General features: G+C 37.4%; 1 protein-coding gene across 5 annotated transcripts in view; it reads right to left on the reverse strand.

Moving 5' to 3' along the window:
• The window catches only part of pps (protein partner of snf), a 656,065-nt gene that overhangs the window by 292,879 nt on the left and 344,647 nt on the right, over window positions 1-18,539 (reverse strand). For all 5 annotated transcript variants that reach the window (XM_090386465.1, XM_090386467.1, XM_090386466.1 and 2 more), the window contains one exon: window positions 3,360-3,510. In XM_090386465.1, the coding sequence (XP_090242591.1) occupies window positions 3,360-3,510 (151 nt within the window). The remainder of the gene's footprint in view (window positions 1-3,359; window positions 3,511-18,539) is intronic.

An 18,539-nucleotide genomic window follows, 5' to 3' on the forward strand; every position in this document is an offset into this window, starting at 1 on the left:
CCACATCATAGTATACAATAAAATTGGTCAGACAAGACTTCCCCCTTGACAAACCCATGCTATGTCTGAATTATTGCTTCAGTCTTGTCTAAATGATCTTGCAATGCTTCTTTAACCAGTGACTCCATTATTTTCCCTAGAACAGAAGTCAAACTAACAGGTCTGTAATTACTTGTCATCCTTTGATCCCCCTTTGTGAATTGAAGATACATTTGCACATCTGTGGTCTGTGGGGACTGCCACCGAGTCCAAGGATGCTCTCATAATTATGGCTAAGGGTTTACTTACTTCCTTTGCTGTCTCCATTAATATAACTGGATAGATCCCATCCACCACAGGTGCCTTTCTTATGTTTAACTTCAACAATTTCTCCTCCACTTTGCTCTGAGTTATTACAAAATCATTTCACTCCATGTTAGAGTTTGATAAACATCTTGCCCTCTCCTCCTTGAATAATTCCTCATGTGTGAATGTGCATGCAAAATACTCTTTTAGTTCGGCAGCTATCTAAAATTGATCATCTACAGTCAAACCACTGATATCAAGTGGACCAATCTGATTCATCTCCTTCCTTTTAGAGTTTATATAAGTAAAGAAGTCTTTGCTGTTTTTCTTTGCATCCTTTGCAAAAGATTTATTTTTCATAATCTGCCTTCGCTTACCTAACCTCCTTTGTAACTTGATTACAGACTAGCTTTTATCTACCTTTGGCTTCTCTGTCACCTGACAATTTATGTACATCCCATGCATTTTTCTTCTCTGCCACGAGTATCATTAGTTCATCTAACACTCATTTGGGCCTGAACCTAGAGCAGTATTTCTTAGTTGGACAAAAAGCCTAGTAGCTTCCAAGACTACTTTCTTGAATACTTCCCATTTAGAATTTGCTGTTGGTAACATCATCAGTTGGTCCCACTGTACAGAACCTGAAAAATCTCTGAGGCCACTGTAGTCACCTTTACGAAAGCAAAAACACTTCCCTTTACCCCTGATGGTAGTCACAACTTTAAGTAAATCCCACATCAGTACACTGTGATCACTGCTACCTAGTGGTTCCATTATCTGCAAATTCTTAATGCATGAACTACTGATAGTAAGATAAAGAGTATTATTCCCTCTGGTTGCCCCTCAAACATGTTGCTGTAGAAAACATGTCATCCAATAAATCCACAAAAACCTAGCTAGTGTGCGAGTGACCAACCCAGAAGTTCCAGTCTCTGTCTGGGAAGTTAAAATCCCCCATTCTAAGACACTGATTTACTGGGCCACTCTATTTCTCTGTATAATTCTTCATTGTACTCATCAGAGTCATTTATAACAAACTCCTACCGTCATTTTTGCTTTCCCAGGTCTTATGTCACACCAAACTGTCTTAATATTGCACTGAACATCTATGTCAACTGGATGCACTTCCTTAGATCTTATGTGTTTCTTAACTAACAGCATGAACCCCCCCCCTCCCTTCTTATCCTGTCTATCCTTTCTGTTCACATTGTACTCCACAAATTCCAATTCTGCATCCCTTATATCTGAATGGCCCAAGTCTCTGATATCCCAACAATATTTGCCTTTGATGTCTTGACCAGTACTTCAAACTCATTGAATTTATTAACTATTCTTCTAGCACTGTTGCATATGGAAGTATACATGCACCTGTTCTTACTCTTAGTTACCCTAACACAACCCATGCATTTACTTGTTTCATGACCCCCAGCAGTTCCTGAAATCCCCAGCAACTTGCTTTCTGGGCTGCTGCTCATTCCAATAGAAGCAGTATAAGAATCATTCCCACCTCTGCCTGCTGCTACTGTTAACCTATTAGTCTGTGAATCACCCCAAGCTAGCAGTTTTCCGACTCACCTAACATTGCCTCGATAGCATCAGCAAATATTCTTGCCCCCTTTCTATTTAAGTGTATCCCATCCCTGTAGAAGCTCTCTCTCTCTCTCTCTATCTCTCTCTCTCTCTCTCTCTCTCTCTCTCTCTCTCTCTCTCCTGTTAACAATGTTTGTTTGTTTTTGTTTTGTGTTTGTTAACAAACATCCAGTGTTTGTTAACAATGGATGTTTTTACTAAGCATGGGAATTTACTTTGGCCGAAATAATGCAAAACATGAATTTCACAAATGTGAAGTAGATAATGTAAAAATAACTCTGTTCTATATAGTATAATTTCCAAATGATTTTCTACCACTTTAATACACACTCATCAAACCAAAAAAGATCCCTCCCCCCACTCCCCGAGTTGTTTCCTTTGCTCATCATATGAATTACACGATATTCCATGATCCTCTCTTTATTCTTGAGCTATGTATACAGTATGTTAAGTGTTCAATGGAATTGCACATAATCCTTTTTCTACTTCGTTAATCACTTTTGGCTGTTAAGTGTAAGTGTTTTAGGCTTTTATACACGGTTGTGCTGGAAGAGGTGGGTGCTCACAAAAATCCCCTATTTAATTTTTGGAGATTATCCAAGCCCTCTTGTTAAAAAAATAAAAAAAAAAAAAACTACATTTGATAAAATTTAACAGACTATTTTAACCAAGAATGAACAAGGGATTATTAACAAAATTGTTAATTTTGTTAACAAAATTAACAGTTTAACAAAACAAAATTAGGAGCATACCACTGCTGGTATACATACTGTATTTAGAGATATTTACCAGTAGCACATTCAACTCTGCAGAATATTGTTATGATTATCACTAATGCCTTCTGGTATCAAAGAAGAGATCATTTATATTCTAGCAAACTAATCAATTATTCAATCAGTGGGGCAAATTCCTAACTTAACACAAAGCCCACCTGATCAACATTGAATCATTGAGCAATATAAACTAAATTCAGAATAAAGATAAATTTCTTACTGACCTTTACATTATAAGGAATAGGAGTTGCAAGGGGGGAAAATATAACTTAAAATAACCAATATTTCGAATTAAGCAATTTGAATTTATCCAAGCTCCCACGCAGTATTACAAGGAACATGGTTTGAATAACTAATGAAAATACTGTAAATAGTAAATTGTAAATAAATTATAAATTTTCCAATACATTTTTGAAACATCTTGTATATAAACTTTTGATTACAAGGAATGTAAATGTAAAAGTAGGGTTCCTTACACCATAAAGCTAATACCAATCTTTAGTTCTCAAGCTATGGCACTTTTTTTTTTTAATCTGTATTCTACAAAATACCAGAACAGAGATTTTTGCCTGGCATCCTTTTAAATATTAAAGACCCCCCCACCCCTCTATGAAATACCTTTCATAGAGGATGCCTTTAAAAAATATAACATAAAAAATTATATTATATTCTTATAAAATATAATTATATAAGAGAGAGAGAGAAATGAACCTGTCATTATGTGGTTTTCTGCAAATACACCATAATCTTTCTGGATCATCTTCTGAAGACCAGTCAGAATCAGCAGGATCATCAGAATAATGCATATCGTTACTGGAATCACTTTCTGTTGCACCTTTGTCTTCTTCAATTTCTATCACCCCTGCAAAAGACAATTTTTTGGGCATACATATGAAAAGGTGCATTCATTTTAGCATTATGCATAAAAAAAAGGAATAAAATATGATCTCAATTCTTCCATTTCAAAAAACAATAAAATTCCTAACCTAACAAAAAACAGTGAAGTTTTTTATACCAAGTAATAAGTAAATCAGCACTTACACACATTTCTAGATATGATAAACCATATGAAATAGCATACCACAGGAACTAGAACACTATGACCAATGAAATCTGTTACACAATTGTTCAAAACCCCCACCGACCAACTGAACTCAAGTGTTTAGTATTAGTACTAGCCATAGAATGCATTGAGGTCACAGGCTTTTGCTGCACCATCCAGAAAAATAATAATAATAAATAAATAAACTAAAATAAATATAAAAATAAATAAAATAAAATAATTAATTAATTAAATAAATATCAAAAATTTTTAAAAAAAAGATAATAAACCACAGGGTTTCCCTCCTCAGGCAGTAACAATCCAGCTGACCTATGAATTTATCCATTCTGTCAGTCTCAACTAACCCATGTAAGTAACTTATTCCAGTAATAAATTGCTTGCTGAAAGAAAACACTTCCTAAAAACCTAGTCTAAAATCTTTTACCTGTAACTTTAATTTATAACCTCTAGTTCTGGAATCATTTATAACAATGAAAATTTCAGCTTCATTCATTTTTCTATCCTTTCCCAGAAGATAGAAAATATACCACAATATCCTCTTAAGATGCCTAGTTCTCATCTTCTGTAGCCAACATATTCAGTCTTTCCTCATATTTGTGTCCTTTTGGAGAGCTCACCAAGTGAGTTGCTCATTTTTAGATCCTTTCAAGAAGCTTAATTTATTTTAGGCACAACTTTACAATTGCCTCAGATTTAGATTAATAGCCACTATTTCTACAAGCAAATGCTTGACACCAAATGTCTACAATGCATGAAGAACTTCATATCCACCATTATCATAACTCCCAAATCTCTTTCTTTCTATATTTCTAATTCAACTCCACCAAGTTATTCTAAGATTACTATTCCCCAAGTGTTAGACCTCACATTTTTCTGCACTAAAACACAGCTTCCACTTTTCTGACCAACCCTGAAGTTTAATAAGTCTGCCTGAAGAAGCACTGCTATGCATTGGTCATTAACAACTCTACCAATCTTGACATCATGTGCAAATTTTGACACCACATCCTGTATTCTTTCATCAATGTCATTTAAGAAAATCAAAAACAATAATGGATCCTAAACTGACGGATGGCTGTATCCTCCATTTAAGGATTTTCCCTATGATTCCACCATTTTCAGCTTATACACTACTCTCTCTCGTGCAGGGCTGAATTAAATTCTTCATTGGAATCCAAGTAAATAATGAAATTATTTCTTACATTTAGCTCTTGAGTGACTGTGTCAAAATAGCTAACCAAGTTAGTTAAACATGATTTTCTCCTTAACAAAATTGTACTCTGTGTGTAATTTAGGATTCCATATCTATCTACTGCATTTTTCATTACTACCTCATGAAATTTTTTTACCACTGAAGTCAAACTGACTAATGTGTATTTATGCACTTAGTCCTTAGAACTGCCTTATGTATTGACAATATCCTGAGCTGGATATCATCATTCTTCTCTTTCTTGGTGATTTACTCCCCCCCCCCTTCTCTCTCTCTCTCTCTCTCTCTCTCTCTCTCTCTCTCTCTCTCTCTCTCTCTCTCTCTCAGGGTAACTCGGAAATTTTTGTTGACTGGTGCAACATAAGCTGCATCTTTCATCTGTTACAGATCAATGCAAAGTACCTGTTCAATTCATAAACAACACCGGCTCAGTTACCTAAGACTTTTCCACACTCACAAATACACAAGGGCACAAATGAAAACCAACTCTTAAACTATATGGATTTGTCAATGCCAATCCATTGGTATTATATTGGTTTATGTTACTAATTTTTGGACTAATTTAATGAAAAAGTCTGGTGAAACACAAGCAGTTGTTCTCGACATTTCTAAAACTTTAATCATGTTTTAGAAATTAATACACTTGCTTTTGAAATTAATACACTCTTAACAATGGGAACCAATGTTCCTGATGTAAAGGAATGTAACAATATCTATAGGCTTATAGCCCACAGTCAAAGTACATCCATTGTTCCATAGACACTTAATTTCTATATTTGCAAAGGTATAAAGATATAGTATATTTCCATTGACATAAATTTATATATATAATATTGGTGTAAACACAACATAGAAAACTCTTAAACAAAAAACTACATTAGCAGTTTGAAGGGCATCATTTTATCTGTATCTCACATTGTGCTATTCCTTCACAATGAGTTGCGATGTATTGCACTACCTCGAATAAGTAATACTTCACTAAAATAGAAGACTATTGTTACTTATTCTCAGTGGGCACAACCACCCAAGACTGCACCATTTCAAGGCTAGTTGGCATTTCATCGGATGGGCAAGTACCCTGGTATTGCAGACATGACAATTTTCTCCACAACTGGTTTGTCGTGTTTGCAATACCAGGGTACGTGCCCACTCACAGATGAAAGGCCAACTAGCCTTGAAACAGTGCCGTCTGGTGATGGTGCCCACTGAGAATAAGTAACAATAGTCTTCTCTTTGGTGAAAGAGGCCTATGCGCTCCGGATTCATATTATTAAAAACGAAAATTATAGTTCCTCAGAGCGGTTTAATATACTTAGAACATACATACAAAGAACGGTTTAATATACAAAAAGCTTTCGGCTGAGTAGACAGCCTTCTTCAGTTAAATAGAAAATTATTAAATGACAGTTAGAATGGAGATGTGCACTGCCAAACTGGTGCGTGAAGCGCGTGGCTAATTGTTCGAGGTTGAAGTTTGTGCTGTGACGTATGGTGGTGACGCGGCCAGCGTTTGTCTATGGACAGAATTATTGCTTCTGTGATGGGGTTAACTTGAGACAACCACTGTTCCTGTTCAAAGAGGTATCCGAGCATTTTATGTTTAACGATTCCAACCAGGTGTGCCATAGGTAATGGTGGGACCTGTCCACAACCACGACATCGCGGTGTGGGTCAATGGCGTGGTGGGTTGTCCAGACGTGCTCGGCAATAGCTGAGTGTTCCACATCTGCCAAACGGATCGCCCTTTTTATGTTCTGAGAGGCGTTTCTCGAGCCAACGTCCAGTCTCTCCAAAGTAGCAGCTAGTGCAGTCACGGCAAGAGATGCGAGACCAAACCGCTCTGCAGAAGGGTGGGGACAGGTGTTTTCACGGTGGAAATGAGAGAACGTAGTTTCCTGCCTGGGAGTTGGATGCACTTTATCCCATGTGATTTTAGAATTCTACCGATCCGTTGCGACAGGTTGGGGTAGTATGGGATAAATGCCCTCGTGGATGACTCACCACTGTTGATGCTACTGTTGGTCGCTACGTTGTCGCGTGCCTGTAGGTAACACCTGTCAAGGGTGTCGATGGAATAGCCACACCTCGCAAGGTCCGCTTTGACACTGGTGATCTCTGTGCGTCTTTCACCTACAGAGCTAGAGTGTATCCAGGCACAAGTTAGCAAGGTTTGGGCAGTGGTGAGGAGGTGACCCCGTGCATGTGCTGACTGGAAGTTGGTAAATTGGCCAGCACACATAGGTTTACGATAAACTGTCGTCTTCAAGCATGTGTCTTCACGCCGGACGAGGGTATCTAGGTATGGTATGGTGTTGTTCGACTCCAGCTCAATCGTAAATTTTATGAAGGGCGACAGTGAGTTGAGGTGGGTTAGGATTTGCTGACCTGAGTCTCTAGGGATAACTACGAACACATCGTCTACATAGCGACACCAAAAGGCGATGTGATCTGATGCGTGTGTAAACGCACGTCCCTCTAACTCCTCCATCACGATGTTTGCCGTGACCGAACTGACAGGGGAACCCATGGCTGTGCCATGCACCTGCTGGTAAATGGAGTCGCTAAACATGATTGCACCACCTGCTAAGCACAGTCTGAGGGCAGTGGAAATGTCATCAGGTGTCAGTCTGGTTCTGTCGCTAAGGGTTTCATCATTATCCAAGAGTTGTCTTGCACAAGAGATGGCAAGTTCCACTGGGATGGAGGTAAAGAGTGATATTACATCGAATGATGCCATGACTTGATCTTGTGAGATGGATATAGTGCGGATCCTTTCTATGAACTCAATACTGATGGAGACGGTGTAGGTGGTCTTGCCAACTAGAGGAGAAAGAAGCCTCGAGACAAACTTAGACAACTCGTAAGTCAGTGATCCACAACAGGATACAATTGGTCTTAGTGGTGTGTCTTCTTTGTGTACCTTCGGCAGGCCGTAAAACCGTGGTATCTGACGCACAGAGGTGATTACGGGTTGACTGCGTTATCTTCCCCTGTTTGAGCCAACTATTGATGAGGATATTTACCTCTGACTCCCATCGTTCCAATGCTCTGATGGGGGTAACGGTTAAGGGTAACCCTTAACGCACCAATTTGGCAGGTGCACATCTCCATTCTAACTGTCATTTAATATTTTTCTGTTTAACTGAAGAAGGCTGTCTACTCAGCCGAAAGCTTTTTGTATATTAAACCGTTCTTTGTATGTATGTTCTAAGTATATTAAACCGCTCTGAGGAACTGTAATTTTTGTTTTTAATAGTCTTCTCTTTTATTGAAGTGTTACTTATTCGAGGTATTGCAACACATGGAAAATCGTTGTGAAGGAAGAGCGCAATATGAGATACATAAAAAATGATGCCCTTCAAACTACTAACATAGTTTTTTGTTTAAGAGTTTTCTATGGTGTATTTACACCAATATTATATAGATTATTATACTCTTAAAGATATGATGCCTTGTTGCATTTAATTTTACTTAGATATTGACATAAAGATAAAAGCCTTTAATTAAGCAACTAAATTCTGAAATTCTGATTATTAAATTCTCATGTGAAATAATCACAAATAAATAGGATAGGAAGATAAAGGCTAGAAAACATTAAAAAGACATTAAACTTTCCTGAAATGCATTTCTGCAAAGTATGTCAACTCTAAAACACTTGCAACAGAGCTCAAAAACATGGGCAAAGGAGAAATTAAAACTTGAATATAGTTACAAGAAGAGAACTATTACTTTTTGTATTTTAACATTTTCAATTGTCATTAAGAATAATTCACATGAACAGAGGAACGTGTCTCCAACTGATCATCAGGGGAACAATTTTATCCATATACAGGACTCCCAGTGGAGGAGAGAGGGACTGGCATTCAACATGTGTCTGCCTTGTCTTCTAATTTAGTTAGGACAGGTGCTATATTTTACATAATTTATATTCATTATCTAGTTTAATTATAATCATAGCATCATCTAGTTTACATATATATATATAATGAATTACAGAAACTAATACCATTAGCACCAACATATTCTGTAAACTATATTTATGATAATATGCACGTACGTTTCAAATGCTGGGGTGGCTATATCTAACTGATGTTGGACCTAAATATCACTGTTCAACAAAAAAATTCTTTGAATTTGTTTCCTTTCTTAAAATAGGCAAACTTTACCAATTTTGGGTCAAGAAAACCAAATATAACTTCAGAAATATTTTATTAGAGCTCTATAGTTTTTGAGATACAGTATTTTTGCTATTGTGTAAGAATATAGTAATTTCAGTAGTAGTCGGAGTGAAAAGTAATATTAAAATAATCTCATATTTACATTTCCTTGATACAACATAAATCATAGTTGTTTTTAATTAAAAGGTAAAAAAAAACAAGATCACAAGAAAACTGCACAGGACTTTCTCAAAATGTGGCCTATTCATGACAGCACCTTCTTTTTGATTGTCGCTTGTATTCCACTTCGGGGGCATCTCTTGTTACTGTAAAAGAGTAGTCAGCACATATACAAGTATTCCACCTACACTAATATTTTCTTTCCAATGCTGAAATGTCTTGGTGGAATCGCTCACCGTGCTCATCACTCACTGCGCCACAATTGTCAGGGAAGAAGTCCAGATGAGAGTCAAGAAAGTAGATTTTCAGTGACATGTTGCAGCCTAATTGATGATACTTTTCTAGAAGGTTGTTCGCAGTCTCAACATAGTTTCCAGCTCTTCAGTTCCCCGGAAGTCATGGAAAACACTTTTAAAGGCTTCCAAAGCGCTGCATTCTCATTACCCTGGAGGACTCGCTCAAAGTTGACAAATTTGCGGACCAAGAAAGATTCCTTCCTTAACCTTAGCATCACTCAACAGTGGATATTGTCCTCTCAGGTACTTGAAAGCTTCTCCATCCTGGTTCATCCCCTTAACAAAGTTCTCATGAGTCCCAGCTGATGTGTAAAGGGAGCAGAAGAATTTTGCTTCAATCAACCAGAGGATTCTGCTGGACATTTTTCTCCCCAGGGTGCAGATTTTCCTTTATAGGCCAGACTTTTCTCTTGTAGTGTGAGGACCTAGCTCGACTATCCCACTCACACAGGAAACAGCAGTACTTCATATATCCCAAATGCATGCCCAGCAGTATTGCAATCACCTTTAGGTCTCCACAGACATGCTGTGGAGACCTAAAGGTGTACAAAGACCATCATTGGTGGTCTTTGTACTTCATTGCTTCCAGAATTAATTTCATATTCTCATATGTCTCCTTCATGTGGACAGCATAGCCTAGAGGAATTGAAGGAAGAGCTTGGCCATTGTGGAGCAAAACAGCTTTGATGAGTCTATGAATAGCCTCCACTCCTGTGGGTTGTGCTCCACATTCAAAGCTGTCATCAAACCATTGCCATCACAGCAGGCAACAAGGTTGTTTTCACTTTTAAAATATGGAGTCAAAACATTCTGCCTACTCCTGTACATGGACACCTTGACATTTGGTTACAGAAGATTTCACTGTTGCAGCCTTGATCCCAGAAGCTCTGCTTTATCTTTCAATATATCTAGGTCTCGAATTAGATCACTTAGTTCACCTTGAGTGATTCTGTGTGACTCACTTGGCCATTCAGGTTCTGACACAAAATCAGGATCCTGTGATGTTTCAGGCCCAGGTTGACCATCATTCCTCACACTGTCCCCATCTTCATCAGACTCCAAAGTGTACTCTTCTGGAGGGTGAGGTACAGGCAGACCATCCCCATGTGCCACTGGTTGGATAGCTGACAGGCTGTTGGGGTATTCCACAGTCCACTTCCTTTTTTTTTTGACATGGCATGCTGAAGAGGAGGCAACATGCAGAAATAACAGCCATTTACATGATTTGAAGGCACCCTCCAAATTACTGGGATGGCAAAAGACAATGAACGTTCTTTGTTATTCAACCATCCTCAGAGATTTAAAGCCATGTGTTTCAGCAAATATGAGGTGCCCAAGGTTTGTCTTCATTCCCTACCTTACAGCCAAAATAATGGTAGTAGGTTGTCTTCACAAGTGAAGTCAATTGGCATTTCTGAGTGGAAAATTTTACTTAACCACACACATAACAAAAATTGTCAACACTGTTAACACATTTATGTAATTTTTGTCCATTAACTGAAAAAAAAATAAATGAACACCACTCATAACATCACTTGCAAGATAAATGATACACAGAAATACAAATACGCAAAAATAAAAAAAATAATAAAAACCATGGAGTATCGGTTCCTGTTTCAGTGTTACCCTCCTATCTATTCTCTAGATTCCAAAATTCCCTAGTATTTACCAATATTCCCCTAAATCATAAGAGGGGCTATATCGTGGAACTGAGAGCTAACCAAGAGTTTTAAATGTTATATTCGTTTTTCTCATGCTGAAATTAAGAATTGACTATTTTCAAACCAGAAACGTTTTTGCAGTTGACCAGTGAATTGGCTGATAATTAGCAAATAATTAGGTAACAATGTTATCTAAATTGCTTATACGATATGTGAGTGCTGGGCTTTGTGAACAGATAACTAATTTTTAAATATTAAAAGAAGACTAATTCAATGTCTGTATTCTTAAAAATAACTACTTTTATCTGCAAAACAGTTTTGATATGGTACCATACTTTTGATACCATACTTTTAATTCTCTTCTTGTCAGTGTGTTTTGAGTTTTTAATTTCTCCTTGGGTATGTTTTTCAGCTCTATTTAAGGTGTTTTAGAGTTTTCACACTTTATAGAAATGCATTTCAGAAAAGGTAATACCTTTCTGATGTTCATAGTCCTTGCCCTCCTATCATTTTTATTTTGCTTATTTACACAGAAAGAATTTAAATAAGCTGAATTTTGAAGATGAGCTACTAATTTAAAGAAGCTTTTTTTTGCTGTATATATCTTTATACTGAAACAAAGAAAGGAATCTTCAATTTAGGTAGGATTATCTCTTACCTTAGAATATATTCCACGGGCTATACAAGCAATGAACTCATGACCCATTAATTAATCACTTACAGCAATTCCCATCTGAATCATGACACCCTTACACTAAATATTCAAAGTGAATTTTGTGGCAACCATTACTATTATTATTATTGGTAGCATATAATGAAAAGAAGCAACCTTATAAAGCATCAGCCTCAAAAAAAAAAAAAACACTTCACTCATCACTTGTCCACCCCCTCCAATAATTTGTCTAGTTCTTCCTTGAATTTATTTAAACTGCCCACCACCACCACCACAACTCCAGATGAAAGTTTCTTCCAAAAGTCAACCAACTGTTGGCTGAAGGCAAACCGCCTCACATCTATCCTGAAATCATCCTCAATCTCAGGGGGGCTCACATCTGATGAGTATGGGCTTGGCACAACCATGGTCCTGAGCTGGATATCATCATTCTTCTCTTTCTTGATGATTCCTTTCTACATTTCTCTCTCTCTCTCTCTCTCTCTCTCTCTCTCTCTCTCTCTTTCTCTCTCTCAGGGTAACTCGGGAATTTTTTTTGGCTGGTGCAGCATAAGCCTCAAGCTTCCTTGCATCATATGGCTAATAATAATAATTTGAGTTTTGGCCCCCCTCATGTGTGTAGTCTGAGCAATGAGAAGAATACTATCAGCATTGGGCTTGCTCAATCCATTTAGAAACCTTAAAAATGGATATCAGATCACCCAGTCTCAAGGTGCAAGTCACAATTTTCAGAACTGAAGCCTGTCTTGGTAAAAGACCCTTTCATTCTCTTCATCAATCTCATTGCCCTTCTCTGCACCTGTCCCATTATATCGACATCCTTCCTAAAATGAGGCCTCCAGAAATATGCAATACTCAAAACACAGCCTAACCATTGCCTTATACAATGGCACAATCATTCACTTGTCCATCTAGCAGAGTTCCTGTATATTACAGACAAAATTCCAAGAGCTGCCCTGGCAGCCTGTCTGAGCTGCTCAGAGAACTTCATATCTGAACAACTGCTCTCAAGGGCTTTTTAATTTTCCATTGCTGTGAGTGTAGTACCACACAGTTGGCATGTTAATCTGTGATTACTACTACCTGCATGCAGTATCTTGCATTAGCAGAGATATATGATCCAAGAAAGCAAGCTTATACGAATCAGCCAAAAAAAAAAAAAAAAACCTTCACATTCCACCCACCCATTCACTCTAAAAGTTTGTCTAGTTTTGTCTTGTATTTATTTAAGCTTCTTGAACTTCCACAACAGCAGATGGAAGTTTGTTCCAGCAATCAACCACCCACTGGCTAAAGGCAAATTTCCGAACATCTATTCTACAACTGTCTTTCCTCAATTTGAATTTATGCCCCCTCAGATGCATAATCTGGGCAGGAGGAAGAATCCCAACAGCATTGAGCATGCTCAAACCATTCAAGGCCTTATATACCTAAATCAGATCACCTTGCAGTTGCCTGGTCTCCAGACAATAAAGAAACAGCACTGTAGTGAATATCCCCTTGAGTTCAATACATTGTCCTCAATACAAAAACAATAAGAATTTGTTCTGGTCTCTCAAATATCCATTTACTTAGCATTAGTAGTGGCAAATGATACAAGTAAGCAAGCTTATATAGCATCAACAAAAAGAAAAAAGAAAAAAAAAAAAAAAAACATCCCATTTCACCTATCCATTTCCTCCAAACAGTTTGTCTAGTTCTTCCTTGAAATTATTTAAGCTAACCCAACAGATGTAAGTTTGTTCCAGCAATCAACTACCCACTGACTAAAGACAAACTTCTGCACATCTATTCCATAAACTGTCTTTCCTCAATTTGAATTTATGCCCCTCATGTGTATAGTCTGAGTAAGAGAAAGAATCCCATCAGCACTGAGCTTGCCCATTCCATTCAAAGCCTTAAATATCTCAATCAGATCACCTTACAAGTGCCTAGTCTCTAGATGCTGCAATTTGCAGAATTCAAGCCTTTCTTGGTAAGGGTACTGCTTCGTTTCCCTCACCAATCTTGTCACCCTTCTCTCCACTTCAGCAGCTCTACATCCTTCCTAAAATGAGGCCTCCAGACCTATATGCAGTACTCAATATTCCTTTGAATCTTTGGCCATTTAAATTACTAGGGAGACACTCGTGAATTTCATCAACCAAAACCAGAAAAATTTCAAAATTAAAACACACCTTTCAGTCAGCTGATATATACAATGCATTCTTGTAAAACCGCACTATACGATATAGTACAGTTTCACAATATACGATAATATGTACTATATGATACAGTAGGGTTTACAATATACAATAACAGAACTTCTCCCTTAACACTGCCACTAACTAAAAATCAATGCCTAAACAGGTGTTTCTTCAGATTTGTGAAGAGGAAATAATCAATGAATACCAGGTCTGGACTGTAGGACAGGTGGTTTAAATCCTGAAATCTGCAATCTTGGCACCCAGCAAAAACCACAGTCATATAAATATGTAAATCCTGCATATCCATGCCTTCGATTTTTAGTACAAATTTGTGGAGCTGTCACTTCCATCAGTCATCCAAGGAAGAAAAAGCCATCTATTATGGATTCTCAACCCCGTTTAAACTGCTAAGACCATATAAAAATATAAATATTTTTGAGAGTATAATAAACCAGTTTTTATATATCAAGAATATTTATAGTCAAGGTGAATGCCCCTTGTGAATGCCCCTTGTAATATGCCAACTTGGTGAATGCCCCTTGTAATATGCCAACTTGGTGAATGCCCCTTGTAATATGCCAACTCAGACATAAGTTTAGAGGGGAAAAAAACTGTTCCAGTGAGAAACAGAAATAATTTTTAGACTTGAACCTTATTATTTCCTGTAAACTATATGAGGGTTATAGAATTAAAATATCTTCAGTGTGTAAACAGCAGGGTGGTTGTATAAGCATATGTTTCCCTATTCAAAAGCTAGTTCACATAAGACCAGCTTAAACCATTTGCTCTTTACTGTGGTTGTGTGTGTGCAATTATCATGTGGCATTTCAAATACATGAGTTTCCAAAACAGATCAGTATTTGATATGCCATATTAAAAATTACACTTTTATTAAACGCACACAAAAATAATTCAATTTTTAACTGCTGAAGAGCAAGAACCACAACATGAATTCACAACAGAAGTTTGGCTGTGTAAGACAAAGGTTGCTGTATTTGAACAAAAATTCAGAAACTGATGCAAAAGTGTGGTCATGAAAGTATTAATGATATTTATGCAACTAAACAATCATTGATGACATAGTTTGTGAAATAAATTCTTGAACAGAAACAGTTCATTTTCTTTTCCATGTGCATGGTGAGTGCAAACGTGTAATGTACATTTTTGGTACACATGCAGTTAGCTGTCATCAGGCATAGTATATTGTTGTCTGGAAATTATATTCTATGATCAGTTTGGCTTTTTTTTTTTTTTTTTTAAATTAAAAAAATATCAGTTCGTGGAGGAAAGAAAAACACCATGAAATCCTTGGCTGAGGTTGGCTACCTTGTCCAGAGTATGGTAGCCAACTTCAGACCTTCTGTTGTTATTGGTTAAATGGCACATCTGCCTCAGACGTTCTGTTGTAATTGGTTAAATGGCACATCAGCCTCAGACCTTCTGTTGTTACTGGTTAAATGGCACATCAACATCTTAAACCATGTTGCACAAGTGTGTGTATACGTGTTCATAGACCAAATGCATGTTGTCTGGGCTCAAACACCCAGCACATCTCAAGGGAAGGGAAACCTTTATCATCTTCCTTAGAATGGCACAGCCCATGATTGAAGATGATTAAGAATTCCTCTAGTCTCCAAAATATTCCAACCTAAGCCTCTCCAAACAAAACCAAATGAAAGAATAGGCCTCATAGCCACTTTCTAGCTATAAGGGGAGAGGTTTCAAGTAGAATTTCTCTGTTGGTTTCTTTCCTATTGTTATCATTCCAATTGCACATATAATAGAGCTGACACCAGATTATGGGGTGATATTATTAAGCAAGTTTATACGGTATCGGCCAAAAAAAAAAAAAAAACCAACACATCCCATTTCACTTATCCATTCTTTCCATTCTAAAAGTTTATCTTCCTTGATTTTATTCAAACCACCTACCTCTATTAAACCAGATGAGAGTTTTTCCTACAATCAACTATCTGCTGACTGAAGGCAAATTTCTGCACATTTACCCTGCACCCATCTTAAAGCCTTAACCACCACAGAGATGCCTAGTCTCCAGACACCAAAGTTAGCAGAAATGAAGCCTCTCCTGATAAGAGTACCCTTTTGTGCCTCTCACCTATATGCAGACCTGTATGCAGTATTCAGAATGTGTCCTGATCATTGCTTTATACAAGAAATAATCACATCCTTATCCCTACTGGTAAAATTCCTATATATCATTGACAAAACCCCAAGAGCTGTCCCTGTAGCCTGTCAGCACTGCTCATAGAACTGCATATCTGATTGCACAATTAACCCCAGGTCTTTTTCCCTACCCTGAGTGTAGTACCACACAGTTGATACATTACTCTGTGATGACTGCTGCCCATGTGCAGTACTTTGCATTTGTCAATGTTAAACTTCAACTGCCATTTCTCAAACCATTTGCCTAACTTTACTAGATCCTGTTGCAGTAGCATACAGTCATTATTGTCATTAATGACCGTCAACCTTTGTATCATCTCCAAAATTGGACATTAAGCCTGATATGCTGGATTAATGTCCAAGATAAATATAGAAAACAACAATGGGTCCAACACTGAACCCTGAGGGACTCCACTAATAACATTAGTTCAAAAGAACACTGTCTATTGAATACTACTCTAGGTCTTCACCCACTCAACCAATCCTTTATCCATAGCAGAAACTTCCCTTAATACCACACTACTCCAATCTGTACAGCAGTCTTTTATATTTTTCTTTGCATTCCTTGCCAAAAATGTCTTGTAAGCTGCTGCCTTACCTTACATAACCTCCTCGTGACTTGCTTACAGGCTAGTTTATATCTATGGAAAGCATTATTTATCACCCAATATGCATCATACACGTTTTTCTTTTCTGCCATGAGTTTCAATAGTTCATCTGATATATATTTAGGTCTAAATCTTGAACAGTATCTCTTAGTTAGTATAAAAAACCTAGTAGCTTCTATGATTAAATCCTTGAATGCTCCCCATTTAGAATTTGCTATTCACAGCTTCTGTTGGTCCCACTGCACAGAACTGGAACTGTCTGAGACTATCAGTCACCTTTAAAATAATTTAGTTGCCTACTGGAATTTGTTTTAGTTCTGGCTCCATATCCCTAAAAAATTCGCCATAAGTGAATATAGATCCAAAATATCTCTTCAGTTTGTCTTTTCCTGGACAGGATCATCAAAAGTTGTACCCATGTGTAGCAAATCTCTCTCTCTCTCCCCCCCTCCCTCCCCATCATCATTTCATATGACACCTATTTAAGTCTAAGCCTTGAATAATATCTCTTAGTTGGTATAAAAAGCCTTTTATGATTACTTACCTGGATGCTTGCCATTTACAATTTACAGCTGGCAATATCATCATCAGTTGGTCCCACTGTAGTCATCTTTATGAAAGTGAAATACTTCCCTCATTTACCTATGACAGTAGATATCTTTAAGTGGATCACACGTCAATACACTGTAATCACTGTCACCTACTGGTTCCTTTATCTGGAGATTCCAAATGCAAAAGGAGTCACTGCTGATAATCATTTCAAGAGTATTTCTTTCTCTCATTGCCTCTCTAACATTCAGGTATAGAAAACCATAAATCCACAGAAGTCTTGCTACTGTGAGTAACCAACTCACAAGGTCCAGTCGATATCTGCAAAGTTAAACTCCCCCATTGCAAGATATTCTGATTTAGTGACCTACTTTGTTTGTCTGTATAACTGTTTGTTATACGCATCAGAGTAATTACATTCTAAGTGCTTTTTAACAACAGCACTGCACCTCCTCTGCTCTTGTCTTGGCTGTTCTTTCTCTACCCATTTATTGCTGCAATCTTTTATAGAAATTCCAGGCAACAACTTGAAGATACTGCTAATCCTAAGTGATATGTCTTTCTTGGTGCACTACCAATAGTTTCACTGTTTCCACCTCCGAAAGTAGAAAGATGCTCCTTAAAGGAATGTTAAAAACCTCAAGACCACCAAAATCATATACAGAAATCAAAAGATCAAATATGAAAGCACCTACAGATATCAAGGGTACTCATGGACGACAAGCTCTCTTTCATTCCACATGCAAAATTTATCAAATAAAAAGTACTCTCAAGTTATAATGTGACTGTATATTTCTTCCAATTGTGACCTATGGTACTTGTGCCTGGGGTCAATGCATTGATAACAAGCCACTGAAGAGACAACATGACCAAACATATAGAATAATCCTTCTCGTGATTTCTAGAGCTTGCAGGATGGTCCCAACCCTGGCCCTGCAGGTTCTCTATGGAAAATTTTCACTGGACTTGGAAGTCATCATCCATATACTAAAATATCATCATATAAAGAATCTCCCCTGCACCATCAGTGGTATCATTGTTAACCTGACAAACTCATCCTTTGTTGAAAAGAACAGAATCAGAAAAGAATTCCTAAACCAATGGTAATACTCCTGGATTGACAG

The sequence above is a fragment of the Mastigoproctus giganteus genome, chromosome 12 (genome assembly GCF_048544385.1).
Source record: "Mastigoproctus giganteus isolate SK-2022 chromosome 12, ASM4854438v1, whole genome shotgun sequence".
Classification (NCBI taxonomy): Eukaryota; Metazoa; Arthropoda; class Arachnida; order Uropygi; family Thelyphonidae; genus Mastigoproctus; species Mastigoproctus giganteus.